Source organism: Carcharodon carcharias, chromosome 13, assembly GCF_017639515.1.
Source record: "Carcharodon carcharias isolate sCarCar2 chromosome 13, sCarCar2.pri, whole genome shotgun sequence".
Lineage (NCBI taxonomy): Eukaryota > Metazoa > Chordata > Chondrichthyes > Lamniformes > Lamnidae > Carcharodon > Carcharodon carcharias.
This window is the reverse complement of record NC_054479.1, coordinates 21,589,429-21,607,937: the sequence shown is the minus strand read 5'-3', so window position 1 is coordinate 21,607,937 and position 18,509 is coordinate 21,589,429. Positions and strand designations below refer to the sequence as shown.

Genomic DNA, 18,509 nt, shown 5'->3' with positions numbered 1-18,509 from the left:
CACAACCGCATTTAGATTTGTATCCAAAGAAACAACTTTATTTTCAAGTAACGTTGCATATTTCAATAAAATGAACAGCGCAGACACATAGATTCTGTTATTACAGAAGACTAAGCACTCTGACTAAAGCACTTACATATTGGACACGTATGCATCTACTCACATAAAGCAATGCTAATTGAATACTTGCAGAATATTTAATATAATTGTTCATTATATACAGTTATTTTGGACAAATTTCAGTGCATCACAAAAAGCGTCCCATTTCTCTATTTCTCATACCAACCACCTTGTGCCATACCCGAGTGGCAATGGAACCGAAAAGAATAATCCTCATGCTGTGAGCGCATGACCATTAGGTTAACACTGACACTCACACAACCTATTTCATGGAGGATATCCATAGACAGCAGACTTGAGGTGGTTGGGCCTAATCGGAATTTAGGTTCCAAAGGAAAATGTTGAGTAATTTTTGGCCTCATGAATAAAATACAAATATTTTTCCATTCCATCTTTCAAGGATACCCTCCGCTGCTTTGTCTGACACATTCCGTGTGGTCTATGAGTGCAGGCAGTGGTCTGCTTCGTAGACAGACACTAATATGTGCATGAACACCCCAATGTTATTAACAAGACAATCGAAGAGTTACAGTCAAAAGTATCATTTACTTACTAACCGCGATGCATAACCTCATAGAAATTGCATCAGTGGGAAAAAAAACCAACAGATTTAAATTGTAGATTTTGTGTGATATCTAACACTCATTCCATATTGGTGCTGTCTTAGTTAACCACCTCGTAGACGTAGCAGGAGGAAGATGGTGCTCTCAGACTGAATATTGTAGTCAGCGAGTGTCCAGCCATCCTCCAGTTGTTTCCCCTCGTACACCAGACGTTGCTGATTGGCTGGGACACCCTCCTGCCGTTGTACTCGTGCTCTAAAATCCTGAACAGACTCAGAGGGAAGAACATCATATGTAGATGTTTTCCCCTTGTCATTCTTCAGGAATATCTGCATGCGCTCCTCATTCTTGACAATCAGCATGACCTCATGGCTGGGAGAGACATTGTAGTCAGACAGCCTCCTGCTGTCCTGCAGCTCTTCAGTGTTTCCATTTTGCACCACCAGGCGCTGTCGGAAATGGGGCACCTTGGTTCTTTCATATATCATCTTCTTGAGAGCTGACACTTGGATGGAAGTGTCGATATCAAGTTCAATAACCTCACCGGTCATAAACTTCACCCGGAGTCTCATCTTGTCAAATTTCTGTTAAGTAATTAACAAGATATCAGTGATGGAGATGCATTGTATTGTGTATCAGTCACATTATACTATTTTGAACATGCAATGCATTGTCCAGACGATCTTAGAATCTCGGGAACTGATACATTGTGTAATCTGCACCTACTGTACTCCCAACTCAGTTAAACTCCTTTTAGTATTTTATTCCCAATCGGAGTAGTGCTGAACACAAAGCCATGGACTGCTGTAAATACCAAGCAGCCAGCATCTATGGACAGATCAGAGTTTTTTGGATTTGAAACATGAAGTCTGTTTCTCTCTCCACAGACGCTGGTAGGTGTGCTGAATTTTACCAGCATTTTCTGTTTTAGTTCAGATTTTCTTCTGTTTGTACATTGGATTTCAGCATCGCTGGCAAGGCTAGCATTTATTCCCCAAAATTAATTGCCCTTGTGAAGGTGGTGGTGAGCTACCTTCTTAAACCGCTGCAGTGTGTATGTGGTATAGGTCCCACAAGATGCCTCACTAGCTCAAATACAACTTTGATGTTCAGGGCTGTCACTCTCACTTCTAGTATTTACCTGTTTTGTCACCTTTGGACCAAGTTGTAAAGAGGTGTGGAACTCAGTGGTGGTCCTAGGAGAACCCAACATGAGATGAGTTAACATTTCATTGTAAATACTTTTTGGGAATTGGAAGATATAAAAATGATCCCATTCCTCACATGGACGTTTCCCGGGCTCACCCACATTTCCAAATCTGCAACATTTCGATGTTATGTCTGTTTTCCAGTTTGAATGAGGCAGAAACTGAGTTAGAAATATTTGTGCAACTTATATTCTGAATTTATGTTCGAGTATTGAAGCTATCGGGTATCTGCTGCGTACCCAGTTGCAATACTCGGTTTTTGCCACAAGAGTGACCCAAGTAACGTGTAACATGAGCCGTGAATGAACGGGCTTCACTTGGGAATAAAAACAAAAAAACTGCGGATGCTGGAAATCCAAAACAAAAACAAAAACAGAATTACCTGGAAAAACTCAGCAGGTCTGGCAGCATCGGCGGAGAAGAAAAGGGTTGACGTTTCGAGTCCTCATGACCCTTCGACAGAACTTGAGTTCGAGTCACTTGGGAACGCTGATCATTTAAATAGCCAACAGCAGGAGTTCTCTAAACAAGGAACGATGAAACTCTTCTTCGTTGTGCAGAATTCCATCATAACTTTGTTTGTTTTAGACACTGCACTCATGATGAAATTAGATTTGTCAGGCTGCCCAAAACCTACATCTGCCCTGGGAATAAAGGAATAATTTCTCTCACTCACATCTGTCTCACTGTTTAACTTTGGTTATATTCTCTTGCACTGTCGCCACATTGAGAGGATATTATTTTATCTTAAATTGAATGTGAGATTCAATATAACCCATTCGAGCTCCCAACATAAATTCACACTCAAACGTATCTTGCCAAATTGTTTTAAAAAGGCAATGACCCTTGTAATCTTAGTTAATGAATGTTTAATGTATTATTTCGAATATTTGAACACCCCCGTTAGAATAACTGAGAACAGGTGTCACATAAACATTAGATCTGTGTCTCCAACAGGCTTGAGTTTTTAAATTATTTTCTTTCCATTCTCACCGGGTTTTAGTAATAATAATTTATCAGAAATTGCATCTGAGATTCAGAACAATGCAATTTACACACCAGAAACAGAATATTGAAATTGCCCCCGAAAGGTAGAATGAACTCACAGTCCTTGCTGGGAGCACAGGTCCAGGAAAGTTCAGCTGCAGAATATTTTCTGATGCACTTTTTCTGCGTAGTTCGTCCTCTCTGTTTACCTTCGCACCGACTCTCCGATCTGGATGAAATATGAGAATCAAGCTCCTAGCTTCTGCTGCTCTGTATCTTTTTCTGAGAGTCTCACCGTTAAACAACTCTGTCTGCGTGCGTCTCTGGCTCCCTCCTTTTATTCTCAGACCCAGTTTATGAACGTCACAGCCCCGCTGTCTTCTGATTGTCGGAAATCCCCTGTTCTGTTATGAAATAAATGCGATCGGAGCTGAAGTTTCGTTTTCCGAAAACTTCCCCTCAGTGTCTGACAAAAGATCTCTCAGCCAGCAGCAGAGCACTCTTGCTGATAACAGGTAATGGCCACTGATCTGTTTCGGTTTCCATTTCCTCCAGTACCACAATGTAGAACATCTTCAGCCGAGCAGTGAACCCGGAGGATTCGATGCTATGTTGCCATAGGGCATTTGAACAGCTGTTACTCTTAGAAATTTCATCTGGATCCAATGTTTTCTTTGTAAAACGATCTTTATTTTTAGAAGTGTGAGGTGATGCATTTTGGGAGGACTAACTCGGCAAGGGAATCCACAATATATGGTAGGACCTTAGGAAGTACAGAGGATCAGAGGGACCTTGGTGTACATGCCCATAGATCCCTGAAGGCAGCAGCACAGTCTATAAGGTGGTTAAGAAGGCATATGGGATGCTTGCCCTTGTTAGCCGAGGCATGGAATATAAGAGCAGGGAGGTTATGTTGCAGCTGTATGAAATGCTAGTTAGGTCACAGCTGGAATAGTGTGTGTGATTCTGGTCGCCACACCATAGGATGGATGTGATTTCACTGGAGAGTGTGCAAATGAGATTTACCAGGATGTTGCCTGGGCTGGAGCGTTTCAGCTATGAAGAGAGATTGGATAGGCTAGGGTTGTTTTCCTTAGAGCAGACAAGTCTGAGGGGGGACCTGATAGATGTATCCAAAATTATGAGGGGCATAGATAGGGAGAAACTTTTCCCCTTAGCAGAGGTGTCAATAACCACGGGGCATAGATTTAAGGTAAGAGACAGGATGTTTAGAGGGGATCTGAGGAAAACCTTTTTCACCCAGAGGGTGGTTAGAATCTGGAACACACTGCCTGAGGAGGTGGTAGAGGTGGGAACCCTCAGAACATTTAAGAAGTATTTAGATGGGCACTTGAAATGCCATAGCATACAGGGCTACTGGCCAAGTGCTGGAACGTGCGATGGGAAAAGTTAGTTGCTTGATGGCCAGAACAGACACGATGGGCTGATGTGCCTGTTTCTTTTCTGTATAACTCTATGACTATCATTGGGACTCAAACCCTATGATGAAAGGCACTTCCTGTAACACCTCAAATATAAGGAAACAGGGAAGGGATTACAGTAATGTGGCTGGTATAGCACGATGGCATCTCCACATTGGCAACAGTGATGTAAATTATATAATTCTAGATTTTGTACAGATTGAGGAGAGGGTACAAAAACTGAATTTGGCCACACAATGTCCTGTGTCTTGAGCGATGGTAGATAGATAAGTGTTTGATGGCTGGAGCTGACGCTATGACTCTAATACAGTACAGTATTTCCGGGTAGAGTGCCTGAGTTGAGTTGGTTTATGTGAAATTTGGGAAGAGTGAGGGAAGGTGAAAGTGAGGTTGATCAGCCCTGATTTGAATGGCAGAGCCGGTTCAAGGACTAAACCTCTACTCCTTCTGATGTACTTGTTTGATTTGACAGTGCACCAATATTGTAAAAAGCTCGTCAAATGGAAGATTGCTTCTATGCTGAACTGATAGTGAGGGTGATTTCAGATTGAATTACAAATCTAGAGTTAACCCAAAGGGGCCGTGGAGTCAGTTCTCCTCTTAAAAATAAAATTAGACAATTTGGCCGAGTTAATCGTCTTTGTCTGTTGTAGCATGTAACTGAGCTGGAGAGGCTCTCCACCAAAAGTGTGCCCTCAAAATGGCGGCTGTATTCCCCTTCCCATGATCTTACTCTGATTTTCTTCCACCTTCCGGAAACAAATTAACTCTTGCAATTAAATGAAACAAGGGAGTGGGGTCCCCATATTTTCCTTTCTTTGTGCCCATTTTCCATCCCTGAAAATCAGCACCACTATATCAGTGGCAGTTCCTAACTGATCAGAGATTGGGAAGGTGAAGAGGAGAAAGGTGCTGGAGGCCAATCAGGATGAAGATGCCGAGAAGTAAGGTGGCTCCAAACACCTCATGACCATCAAACAGGCGCGAGCACTGATCCTTGCAGCACCAGGCTAGTTACATCCTGCCAACCAGAAAATCACCCGTTTATTGCTACTCTCTGTTTTCTGACCATTAACCGATTCTCAGTTCATGTAACATATTACCCCCAATCTCATGAGCCCCAATCTTTTGAAGTAAACTCATGGGTGGCAGCTTATTAAATGCCTTTGGAAAATCCAATTAAAATAAATCCTCATCTACCCTGCGACTCAGAACCTAAACAAACTTTAACAAATGTGTAGAACACAATTTCCCTTTCATACATCTATGTTGACTCTGACCAATCAAATTATGAATTTCTAAGTGCCCTATTATCATGTCCCTAATAATAAATAGTCGCACGTTCCTGATGTCAGGCTAACTGGCCTATACTCCTCCCTGTTTCTTTCTCCCTTCGTTTCTTGAATAGTGGGATTATGTTTGATCCTTCCAATCCATGAAGACTGCTTGAGTATCTATAGAATCCTGCAAGACTCAATGCGTTCACTATCTTTGTAGCCAGATCTTTTAAACCCTAGGAAGGCAGCGATGGGTCCAGGGAATCTGTTGCCTTTTAGTCCCATGAATTTCTCTTGTACTTTTTTCAGGATACTATTAGAGTAACTCTGGGAACTTTAATCTTTATAGCGACTGGATAAAATAAATCTGCTGTAGTAATGTGGGGGATAAGGTTATAGAATGCAGTCAAAAATGTTTTCTAGATCAGTGTCAGCAACCAGCCACAATGAGAGATCCCTAATTGTGGCACTAGATAGGGAATACAATCTTAGGGACTCCTGGGTGTGGCTCAAGAGAACATTATCCATCCCTCTGATTGTACTGTCCTCTGCCATTACCACATTCCTTCCCCACAGCCAACACTCAATGTAAATGGCCTCATGTATCATGGTGCTGTGGTCAGTTTTCTCAACACCAGATTTTTTTGTCAATCAGACAGGTAGCAGGAAGCCCATCCCTGTTAGATAAGGACAATGGCTGAGGTCCCCTGCACTGCACGATTGTGCTATGCTGTATATGTTCCTATTTTCTTATGCACCTTGTGTCTCCTTACTGACCTGACCCGCAGTCACACCCTCCTGTCCCTGACCACTAATTACACACTATGCAGCACTGCGTAACCTAAGGAGTGTGACTGCCTCTTGGATAAAGTGTCCAGCTAACAGTCTTCCTCCCTAATGCTCCACAATGCCTGCATCTCAGATTACAGCTCAACAATTCCAAAGTTGAACTTCCTTGAGGTTCAGACACTTACTGTAGATGTGGTTGCCTGCAATTGCAATACTTTCCACAAACTCCCACTTGCTGCAGTTGTGGTAAAGCACCTGCACTGCCATCACTATCTAACCCAGTTTTATTTATTTCATTAATTAACGTTTACACATTTAATCAACTTAGCTTATTTTTTTAACCTTCATGGATATAGTTTTAAGTGATTGGTGTATTGATATTTATCTGTAAATTACCCATTTCCTCCCCATGCTGTGACGTCACTTTGTGAAAGCAACAAAGCCCTGAGTTAACCAGCTCTTCTGGCCATTTATGAAGCAGTCATTGGCACCACTCCAAAAAAAACACAACTGCTCTGATCTGAGAGCCTCTTGTTGAATCTTTTGGCTGCATTGAGTTTCTGGAATGTCTCAGTCACCAGGGTGTCCCTGACGTTATGCCACACCTCCAGCATTGCATTGCAATGTGGGTGTGGTCTCTCATTATTCACCTTTAGCACTGCATGGGAAAACACTGTCTTCACAGACTGCATGAGATGTATGCTCACGAAACATTGATCTGTTAAAGCCTGTACCCTGATATCTTTGTGTTTGGTTTATTCACCAAGGAAGAGGTTTCTGTCCCCTCCAGGGAGAGACAACTGTTTCCCTGTTATTTCCTCCCAGCTCTGTCTGCTCCCTGGTGCTCCGTGAATCACCGACTGATAACCTTCCACCTCAGTAATTCCCTTGTCTCAAGTAAGTGCATCGGGACAGGTGTTTGAATAAGCAAATTGTCTCTGGAAATTTCTAGTATTCCAAACTGACGTTTGAAATAAAGATAATTAGAAAGGCAAATTTTTTTTAATTATTAAATGTGACCAGTGTGAACTTAATTTTTGTATAAATTGCTGCCTTAGTCACAGAATCATGAAATCACACAGTGCAGAAGAGGCCCTTTGGCCCATTGAGTCTACACCAACATGGGAGAAATGCCTGACCTACCTATCTAATCCCATTTACCATAATTAATATTCTTAGTTGATAGCTCAGTAAAGAATCAATGCAGACATGATTAGCCAATAGGTCTGTGTTGTAAATCTTTATCATTCTCACAAAAACCTGAGTATTTGATATTTTTATCCAAAGCTGTGGTGGTGTGAGAACCATTTAGATTGTCCAGTCTGAGCATGTGCAGACTGAATGTTTTGGTAAAATTTGTTCATCAGCTCGCCGGCTGCCTCCATTCCTGATCCCATCAGGGCCTAAAAATCCTGTCTGGATTCGTTAATATATCATGTGAAAGGCCACAGAAGATCAAGCGGTTCAATATGATTAATATAATTAAACTGTGGAAAATATGGGCCGGTGATCTGTGCTGGTGTGATTCTTCAATATTGTCCATAGTTGTCTCATTCATGGCTGATTCTCTCATCAACACTTGTTAGGGTAAATCATCATAACCTGGGTTTAAATATGGACCCCTGATGTAATGCAGGGAAAGCCACAGACAATTCAGACAGATAAAAACACACATTCCAATTTTATTAAAATGGACAACTTTACTTTCAAATCACGTTGGGTATTTTGGCAAATACAATGAGTAGGCCTGATATCGTCTGCTCTTACACAACACTAAGCACCCAGATTAAAGCATTCCAATGTTAAAAACATACAATTCTCCAAGAACACATTAAGGTTAAAGCAATTACTTGTAGATGACCTTAAGTCATTTTAAAATGAAGCCGGAAGAAACTCATTGTTGATCTTTTGGAATTTTCGGCATGGCCACTTCTATGCAGCAAATGATTTTTGGAATTGCCACATCAGCTATCTAATGGTCTCTGTGAGTGAGAAGGTGGATTCGTACTGAATGACAGACAAGTTTGGAGCTGTGGATCAGGGACTGGATCATTATTGGCCTAAATCTTGAGTGGAATCTTTAAGAGTAACAGAACATACTTTTGACCAATGATCAACCAGGATTGATGCAAATGAAAGTATCACAAATCAATGATCAGAATGGAACACATTGCATCAGCAGTCCCCCCCCGATTCCTTCTATGCCATTAATTAAGTTGCTGACCCTTGTAAAAATTGTGTCCAATGTCTTGTAGCAGCATCTTTCCTCGGGTGAGAATTCAGGAAGGTGACCTGCACCCAGGCCTCAGTTGGTATCATTCCCTAGCCAGACATTATCTGTTGAACAAACTTCCTGTTGTTATGAGAACTGGGGCAGACAGGAATAAGATCCAAAAATATCATGGTCAAATCAGTAACTGTGCAACCTGGGTCTCTTACTAACTGCAGCTGAGAGAACAGGAGTATCTGAAAAAATTGATCAATTGAGGCACTATAAATAATTTACTTCTGTAATAGCTAGAGTTCATCTTATTAACCGCTGCAAGTGCCAGTTAACCACCTCATGGACGTGGCTTGAGTACGTTGGTGCTCTCAGGCTGAATATTGTAGTTGGCAAGTAACCGACCATCCTCCAACTGTTTCCCCTCGTACACCAGATGCTGCTGACTGGCTGGGACACCCTCCTGCCATTGTATTCGTGCTCTAAAATCCTCAATGGTCTCAGAGGGAAGAACATCATATGTAGATGTTTTCCCTTTGTCGTTCCTGAGGAAAATCTGCATCCGCTTCTCGTTCTTGACAATGAGCATGACAGCATCGCTGGGAGAGACGTTGTAGTCACACAGCCTCTTGTTGTCCTTCAGCTCCACAGTGCTCCCATTTTGCACCACCAGGCGCAGTTGGGAATAAGACATATTGGTTGTTTTGTATATCATCATCTTGAGAGCTGAGATTTGGATGGAAGGGTTGACATCAAGTTCAATATCTTCACCGGTCAAAAACCTCACCTGGAGTCTCATCTTGTCAAATTGCTGTTAAGAGATGAACAGCATGTCAGTGATGGGGATACCTTATATCATGAGTCAAGTGCTAAGAATGAATGAGAGAATTTAACACACAAGACGCATTGTCCCAGGCACTGGCTGCAAGCACAGAAGCTGAGGAGTAACTGTTGTGGAAACCTCATTTACAATAATCACAACATCTAGCTTCCTACATGATACCTGAATCGCCTAGACACCAACCTTCACAAACTCCTTCCTTCCTGCCAGACAAAAAGCACCAGATTCACAATCTGTTCTCCTGATTGCATTTGGCTGTGTCTTTGCTGCTCTATGCTGACTTGTTTAAATATTCAGAAGCCTCCGAGGATCTGTGTACTGAGTTGCAATACTAGCAACTGTCTGAAGTAGCCCTCAGTGAGCTGTGTAATGTGGCACAGTCTGAGTTAGGGTTCATGGGGAGATAAGAACATGGGCTTGGAAATTCTGTGGGTTTCTCTTGATCTTGCACCATCGATCCAGCAATTCATCAATGGAATCCAAGAGAATGGGTGTAAATGAAGGAAAATGGCTGTGAGCTTCAGCATCATATTAAAAGAAACATTGTATAACTCTCTAAACCAGAAGACAGGGCATCCCCAGTCCAGTAGTAAAAAAAAAGTACCCTTTTGTTGAGTAGAATTTTCTCTTTTGATGCCAGTGGTCTATGAATGAAATCTGTACATTATTACAGACCAATCAGCAGAGACTTATTCTGTACAGAAATGCTTCCTCTCAGATTCAGACTTACATAATGCATTAATGAATATTTAATGCATTACCTTAAATTTTCACCTTTAAAATAGCAGACAAAGGGGTGGCACATAAACATGTTAAGTTGTTATCACCTTGTATTGTCTTCAATAACTCACAGGCTGTAATTTTAAAATTATCCTGACCCAGTCTGAGAATATGAAGAACTTATTTCTAATTGTGAGTTTCATTGAGATTCAAAATGACTTATTTTAAAATCCAGAATTAGAATATTGAAATTCCTAAATAAAAGACAGGATACCTGATAATCTTTGCCGGAAGCACAAGTCCAGGCAAATCAGAAGAAATTTGAGCTGCAGAACGGGGACAGATTCACTTCCCTGCACAGTTTGTTTTCTCTGTGTTTCTCCACACTGGCTCTCCCATCTAGAATAAAGGAATAAAATTCTGCCTGTTTCTTGCTCTGTCTTTTCTGTGTTTCCCACCATTAAACATGTGAGTGAGTCTCTGGCTCCCCTCTCAGTATTTTTATTATTATAGCTGGTTTCTGAACGTCACAGCCTTGTTGCCCTCTAATTGCTTTGAACAAACAAGTGAGACCAGAGCTTGTTTCATTTCCCAAAGCCACCCCACAGAGTCTGGGAAATAACCTGACAGTAGCAGCAGGAATGAACCTTGCTACAGGTGACAGGTACTGAATTCCGAGTTATCTCAATTTCAGATTCCTCTCTGGTGCCACAGTCACAAACAACAAGAGCAGAATCAGCTGAGCGGTGAGTCAGAGGCCTCACTGCCTGTTTGAAGCTGTGGGCAGGGCTTGAACAATGCAATGTATAAAGATACAGTGCATCAGACCAGTCAGTTTAATTATTTAATGAAAAGAAATTGGCCTCTAATTCCAGGGGTCCTGCTCCACCTGTACAAGTCAGGTAGAGCAAAACCCCTTTCCCATTCCAAACACAAGGCCAAGGATTGAATGTCACTTCCATGTCATGGTGGATACTCAGGAAGTGCAAGAGTGCTTTAGTGGACAGATCCATCCTAATCTTTGCTATGTTTATACATGTCTGAAATGCCTCTGTGACTATTCTCACACAATCCTTTTTGCTGCTACTGTGAACTCGAGCTTCTATGCCTCCCAAGTTCCTTTGCTGCCCCAGGTAAGAAGTACAAAGTTTGTGACATGTAAACCATCTCCACTAATCAATACACTTTGATTGTCTTTTTCTAAAAGAAACCTTAATATTTTGTCAAATCCCATGTGTGCATACCCCAGTTGAATTACAATTCATCCTCAGACCCTTCCTCTAGCATCGACTTTGTGCGTCCTGTGTGACTTCAGCCGAGGTAGAGACAGGCTGTACAGATCAGTGTTGGAAATTTTTGTCCAGCTTTGCGTTAACACTGATCCTCCAGCTGAACACCACTCTACTACTAGAGATCTGATGGGGTTCCAACCTTTATCTTAACCTCTCCTCCTCCAACAATGGAAACAGCCGCACAGCCATATCACAGCAACACCACAGCCATACCACAGCCACATCACAGCAATAACACAGCAGTAACACAGCCATATCACAGCTGTACCACTGTCATATCACAGCCATATCACAGTCATACCTCCTCCTGAAGTTACCAGCATCACCGATACCAATCTTCAGCCAATTGAATTCACTCCACGTAATATCAAGAAATGGCTGATGGTACTGGATACTGCAAAGAATATAGCCTCTGACAATATTCTGACAAATCTACTGAAGACATATGGTCTAGGACTTGCCGTGCCCCTTGCCAAGCTGTTCTAGTACAGCTACAACAGTGGCATCCACCCGGCAATGTGGAAAATTGCCCAGGTATAACTTTTAAACAAAATACAGGACAAAACCAACTGGGCATATGACCGCCCCATCAGTCTACTCTTGTTCATCAGCAAAGTGATGGAATGGGTCATCAACAGTGCTATCAAGTGGCACTTGATTAGCAATAACCTGCTCACTGACATGAAGTTTGGATTTGGCCAGGATCAGTCAGCTCCTGACATCATTACAGCCTTGGCTCAAAGGAAGATGGTTATGGTTACTGGAGGTCAATCATCTCAATTCCAGTACATCACTGCACAAGTTTCTCAGCGTAGTTCCTAGGCCCAACTATCTTTAGCTGCTTTATCAATGACCTTCCTTCCATCATAAGGTCAAATGTGGGGATGCTCGCTGATGATTTCACAATGTTCAGCACCACTCGTGATTCCTCAGATACAGAAGCAGTCCATGTCCAAATGCAACAAGACCTGGACTATATTCAGGCTTGGACTGACAGGGGCAAGTAACATTCACACCACACAAATGCCAGGCAATGACCATCTCTAACAAGAGAAAAACTAACCATCGCCCCATGACATTCAATGGCATTACCATCGATGAATCCCCAACTATCAATATACTGGGGGTTACCATTGACCAGAAACTGAACTGGATTAGCCATATAAATTCTGTGGCTATAAGAGCAGGTCAGGGGCTGGGAATGTTGTGGAGAGTAACTTGCTTCCTGACTCCGCAAAATCTTTCCATCATCTACAAGGCACAAACCGGGAGTGTGATGGAACACTAATCACATGTCTGGATGAGTGCAGCTCCAACAACACTCAAGAAGCTTTACGCCATCCAAGACAAAGTCGCCAGTTTGATTGGCACCCCATCCACTAATATTCACTCCCTCCACCACTGACACACAGTGGCAGCAGTGTGTACCACCTAGAAGATGCACTGCAGGAACTCACCAAGCCTCCTTACACAGCACCTTCCAAACTCACAACCAATACCATCTAGCAGCAGACACATGGGAACAGCACCACCTGGAAGTTCCACTCCAAGCCTCTCACTATCCGGACTTGGAAATATATCACCGTTCCTTCACTATTGTTGGGTCAAAATCCTGGAACTCCCTCCCTAACAGTACTGTGAGTGTACCTACACCACATGGGCTTCAGCAGTTCAAGAAGGCAGCTCACCACCACCTTCTCTAGGACAATTAGGGATGGGCATTAAATGCTGGACTAGCCAGCGACACCCATATCCCATAAATGATAAGAAGAAAACCATAGCCATACCACAGCCATATCACAGCCAGACCCACATAGCCAGCACCGACAGCCATGAAGGCAAATTTGGAGTTATAGTTCTTTAAAATATACTGTTGAGCTCCCCACACGTGTACCCTCCCTAACTCCCCAGGAATCACTTGGGGTTTGGTAAAAGCAAAATCGTGGTCACTAAAGTTGGACCAATCAAAGAAATCGCTTTTCTAACCTGGATTGCCAAAATACACTGGTTGACCTCTTCCAGAATATGGATGGTTATTAACAAGTGGCTGATCTTTAATGTATGGGCCCATATCTTCGACTGACCGTCAACCTAGATTTTTCTGAAAAATAAAACAAAATACACCAACCTCTGAGGGTGAAACTTTTCTTTTGGACACAGGTGACTAGTTAAGGGTTAACAACATTGCCTTTCTCTTCTGTGGCCTCTATTAACCCTATCAATTCTGCACAGGAGTGAATCAGCTGAACCCTTTCCCGTTGTGCCCTGTCTTTGTAACGCATACCTCTGCTGGCGTTTTGCCTTCCTGGGCAGGGCTGGCTCCCAGATTCAACTCCTCCTCCAGCATCCCCTCGGAGGTGGTTCTTCTGGATCTCATTATTGGGTCTGTGGTCCTGATGCTGGCTGCTTTTCCTTTCTGCAAATGTTCCCCCTTAAACAGTTTCATTTGATTAAAATAAAAACACGTATCCCACTTCGTAAGTTGGACAGAATACACCATTGTGCTGGCTTTATCCACAATGCTGTATGGCCCCCTGTATACAGATTCAAACAGACCAACTCTCGCATAATTTTACACCATAACCTGCTGACCTATATTCCACTCTTGTGGTTTGGCTTTATCTAGGAGCAATTTATTAGCACAATGCACCCTCCCTATGTTCCCTGCAACCTCATAGTGGAGGCCTTTGAAGGTCTGCAGGAGGTTTGGCACAAACCTATCAAAGAACAAGAACAAAGAACAAAGAAAAGTATAGCACAGGAACGGGCCCTTCAGCCCTCCAAGCCTCTGCCGATCATATTGCCTGTCAACTAAAACATTTTGGACTTCCAGGGTCCGAATCCCTCTATTCCCATCCTATTCATGTATTTGTCAAGCTGCCTCTTAAACACCACTATCAAACCTGCTTCCACCACCTCCTCTGGCAGCAAATTCCAGACACTCACTACCCTCTGCGTAAAAAACTTGCCCCGCACATCTCCTCTATAGTTTTCTCCTCTCACCTTAAATCTATTTCCCCTAGTAATTGACTCTTCTACCCTGGGAAAAAGCTTCTGACTACCTACTCTGTCCATTTCCTCAGTAACTTCACTGAACTGACTCTCAGTTAAAGTAGGCAAACACAGGTGCTCTACAGGGGGTTCTGATGGGTCTTCCTGTAAGCAACTCATGAGCAGAGTGTCTGGTTACCTTGGTTTTACTTGCCCTGATACTCATAAGTACCAGGAGTAGATTTTCATCCCATTTCTCTCCTTGCACCATTAACTCTTTCCTCAGTGCTGCTTTAATTGTGCGATTCATGAGCTCCACTATCCTGGATGATTGTGGACTTTAAGCCACATGCCACTTCCCCTCAATTTCTACCAGAACATTGTGGGCCTTCATCCAACCTGATCCCAATATTTTGATACCTGTGTCTAACCATTTGAGTAATATTCATGGCCATTGAGTTTGTAGTGGTCCCACTTTAATCTCTAGAGGAACTGACATGGTTCCATTGAACCATCCCCTTCCTTAGGGCGTAAGGTGGTCCACTTGAGCGAGTTGTTAAACTGAGCCTCACAATAAATAACTGTGTGAGATGCTCCTGTATCCACTAAATATTTTCTGCCCCGCCTCTACCTTAACATACACGCAAGTCAACCCATAGAAATCACACTTGAATGGACACAAGTGCTCAGGCTGGGAGGGGTCCTGTCATTGGTGAACAGGAGGCAGTGGAGGTGCAAAGGGAAGTAACTCACAGGTACAATCAGCCCCCTCCTTCTCTCCACTGCAGGCTCAACTGTCAGTGCTATCCATTCTTCCAAATCCTGATTCTAACCCTCTATCCCTGATTTTCCCTTTTCTTGAGGGAACTAAGCATTTCCTTTTCTAAGTGGCTGTTTACGATCTTTTCAAAAGCAGCCTGGAAGACTGCAATATAAGGTAAAACGTTGCTTTAGTCCATTTAATTGTTTTTCAATTACATCAGTGTCTTTCCCCTTGCTCTTATATCCTGGGCCTCTCACAAGGTCATGCTTGAAGGAATAGAACCAGCCTGGCTCTGCTTTGTTATCTCTGACATTGTTATCAATCCCTAGACATCTTTACCACCTTTGACGAGCACAAGAAAGGCCTAGCTTTCTCAAAGTTCGAGGCCAGTTCTCCTGCATAGTTTACTTCATTTTGCAGACCTTACTAATTCTAGCAAGGCTTTGACTTGACTAAATTGACCATCATGCTTTGTGTTTTGAGCTCACAGTGCAGTTCAGTACAGTTCTTTCCATACCTTCTTCGGTCTGGGTCCTTCTTATACCTTGATGTTCGATGTTACCACCATGAGACAGACTCCACACACAGGGTTACGTTACAATCGGTCTACATTAATTAATATAAAAGAAATAAAGAAATAGTTCCATAGCTGAAAAGTGATTGCACCTTCAAAAGGAAAGTAATACTTTAGTTTACAGCGCACATAAGATACTTCTCTTTAGCCTCATCCATGGGCTCCTGGCTGGCTGGCCAAAAATCTGTAAGGGAGTGAGAGTCCCTTGTGGAGTCTCAGTTATGTTTGGAGCCATACTCTGGATGTAACAGGAATGAATGACACTGCCAAATAATGTGTTAAAACAACAATTTTATTGAATATTGAATAATGATAATTACAATAATGATAATTACAATAATGATAATATAACAATTATAATTGATAATATTAAAAGAAAGAACTAAAAAGAAAGCAAGATCATTTAATTGAAAGGGGATAGCATTTATGTATATCTGAAGAAGAAAGACATTTTTTACAGCACATATAATAACCCCAAATTAGTCCGTTCCACAACAAGATGCTAAATTGGTAAAAACCCTACCTTGGTATATATAATCTTCTGAATAACCCTATACAGGGTGGAGTCTTTGGCTAGTCACTCCAATGTCCTTTCCTTCATATTCTTCATTGGTTGACTAATTCACTCCGGCTACAGCCTGGAATCCTGGAAGCAGTGTCCCTTCATGCCAAATTCCAGGCTCCATTCCAGAGTTTTAAGGCTTCACTCGGACGTTCTCAAAACAGGGGTCTGGAAAACATGATTCCTTTTCAATTCTGCTCTCAGGCACTGCAAGGCCTCGTAGGCTTTGCCATAATCAAGTTGTATACGCATCTTGATGGTGTCTCCCATCTGCCATCCATCAAGGTGTCTGTCCTTCAATCAAGTTCTATTTCCTGATTCCACACCATTGTTGACCACACCATGTGTAAAGCTAGCCATTGTCCTAGATTGTAGTTCAGTGGTTATTGAATGCAGTAATAAAAAGGACTTCTGATAAATAAAAGGCCTTTTAGTTTATTAGTCTTGCTTGGAAAGGGAAAACAAAGATGAAGACCAAATCCCAGGTGTGAAATGGCCGTATGAAAAGTATGGTCTTGGTGAAACATGTTTACATTTAATAATATCACTACTGATTACTATTGATTAATTAACCAAAGCACAATCACACTGTGTTTAAATCAATGTCTACAAAGTAAGATTCAATCATGGTTCACTTAAAAATCAGAAATGAAGCAGGAATAAAATTACAAAACAAAAATAAAAACTGGAAAAACTCAGCAGGTCTGACAGCATCTGCGGAGAGGAATACAGTTAACGTTTCGAGTCCGTCTGAGTCTTCAACAGAACTAAGGGAAAAAAATAAAATAAAATAAAATTACAAAAGTTAGTGATTACGGCTAAAGGCTGACACCTTCCCTCAACTTAAATGGCCTCATGTCCAATGCTGCTGTGGCCATTTTTCCCACCCACCAGGCAGACTTTGCCCTCATCCACACAGGCAGCAGGAAGCCCATACCTGTTAGATAAGGTCAATGGTTCCCTGCAGTGCATAATTGTGCAATGCTGTATACGCTCCTATGTTCCTATCCACCTTGGGCCTCCTTACCAACCTGAAACGCATTCACAACCTCCTGTCTCTGACATCTAATTTGACACTGCGGCACTACCTAACCTAAGAATGTCCAGGCGCCTCATAGCCCACAATGTCTGCATCTCGGTTTCCAGCTCAACAACGAAACGTACTTGAGGTTCAGACACTTACTGCAGATGTGGTTGTCTGCAATTGCGATGCTGTCCACAAACTCCCACATGCTGCTATTGTGGCAAAGCACCTGCACTGTCATCACTATCTAAAACAAAAACAGAATTACCTGGAAAAACTCAGCAGGTCTGGCAGCATCGGTGGAGAAGAAAAGAGTTGACGTTTCGAGTCCTCGTGACCCTTCGACAAAACTTGAGTTCGAGTCCAAGAAAGAGTTGCAATATAAGCTGGTTTAAGGTGTGTGTGTGGGGGGCGGAGAGATAGAGAGACAGAGAGGTGGAGTGGGGGGATGTGGTTGTAGGGACAAACAAGCAGTGATAGAAGCAGATCATCAAAAGATGTCAACGACAATAGTACAATAGAACACATAGGTGTTAAAGTTAAAGTTGGTGATATTATCTAAACGAATGTGCTAATTAAGAATGGATGGTAGGGCACTCAAGGTATAGCTCTAGTGGGGGGTTTTTTTATATAATGGAAATAGGTGGGAAAAGGAAAATCTTTATAATTTATTGGAAAAAAAAGGAAGGGGGAAACAGAAAGGGGGTGGGGATGGGGGCGGGAGCTCACGACCTAAAGTTGTCGAATTCAATATTCAGTCTGGAAGTCTGTAAAGTCCCTAGTCGGAAGATGAGGTGTTGTTCCTCCAGTTTGCATTGGGCTTCACTGGAACAATGCAGCAAGCCAAGGACAGACATGTGGGCAAGAGAGCAGGGTGGAGTGTTAAAATGGCAAGCGACAGGGAGGTTTGGGTCATTCTTGCGAACAGACCGCTATTCTGTTTTTGTTTTGGATTTGCAGCATCCGCAGTTTTTTTGTTGTTACTATCTAACCCGGTTTTGTTTATTTATTTAATTAACGTTTGTCAGTTTAATCAACTTATCTTATACTAATAGTCTTTAATGTAAGTGCATGATATAGTTTTAAGATATCGGTTTGTTAATATTTATCTGTAACTTACACATTCCCTCCTCAT

At 42.2% G+C, this 18,509-nt stretch overlaps 1 protein-coding gene across 1 annotated transcript; it reads right to left on the bottom strand.

Moving 5' to 3' along the window:
• Positions 1–787: 787 nt before the first annotated feature.
• Positions 788–18,509, bottom strand: LOC121286012 (polyubiquitin-B-like). The gene is made up of 8 exons (XM_041203034.1): positions 18,495–18,509; positions 17,515–17,621; positions 14,045–14,177; positions 13,745–13,891; positions 8,969–9,418; positions 8,737–8,834; positions 1,825–1,879; positions 788–1,267 (listed from the first exon to the last, which is right to left on the bottom strand). Exons 1-8 carry the CDS (start codon positions 18,507–18,509, stop codon positions 788–790), a joined length of 1,485 nt encoding a protein of 494 aa, XP_041058968.1.

What these genes read in the sequence shown, in the direction of transcription:
- LOC121286012 (XM_041203034.1), bottom strand. An exon ending in AGTGGAATATAGGTCAGCAG is followed by an intron (nt 13,892 to 14,044) that starts GTTATGGTGTAA and finishes AAACTGTTTAAG; the next exon opens with GGGGAACATTTGCAGAAAGG. An exon ending in AAGGCAAAACGCCAGCAGAG is followed by an intron (nt 9,419 to 13,744) that starts GTATGCGTTACA and finishes ATCTCTTAACAG; the next exon opens with CAATTTGACAAGATGAGACT.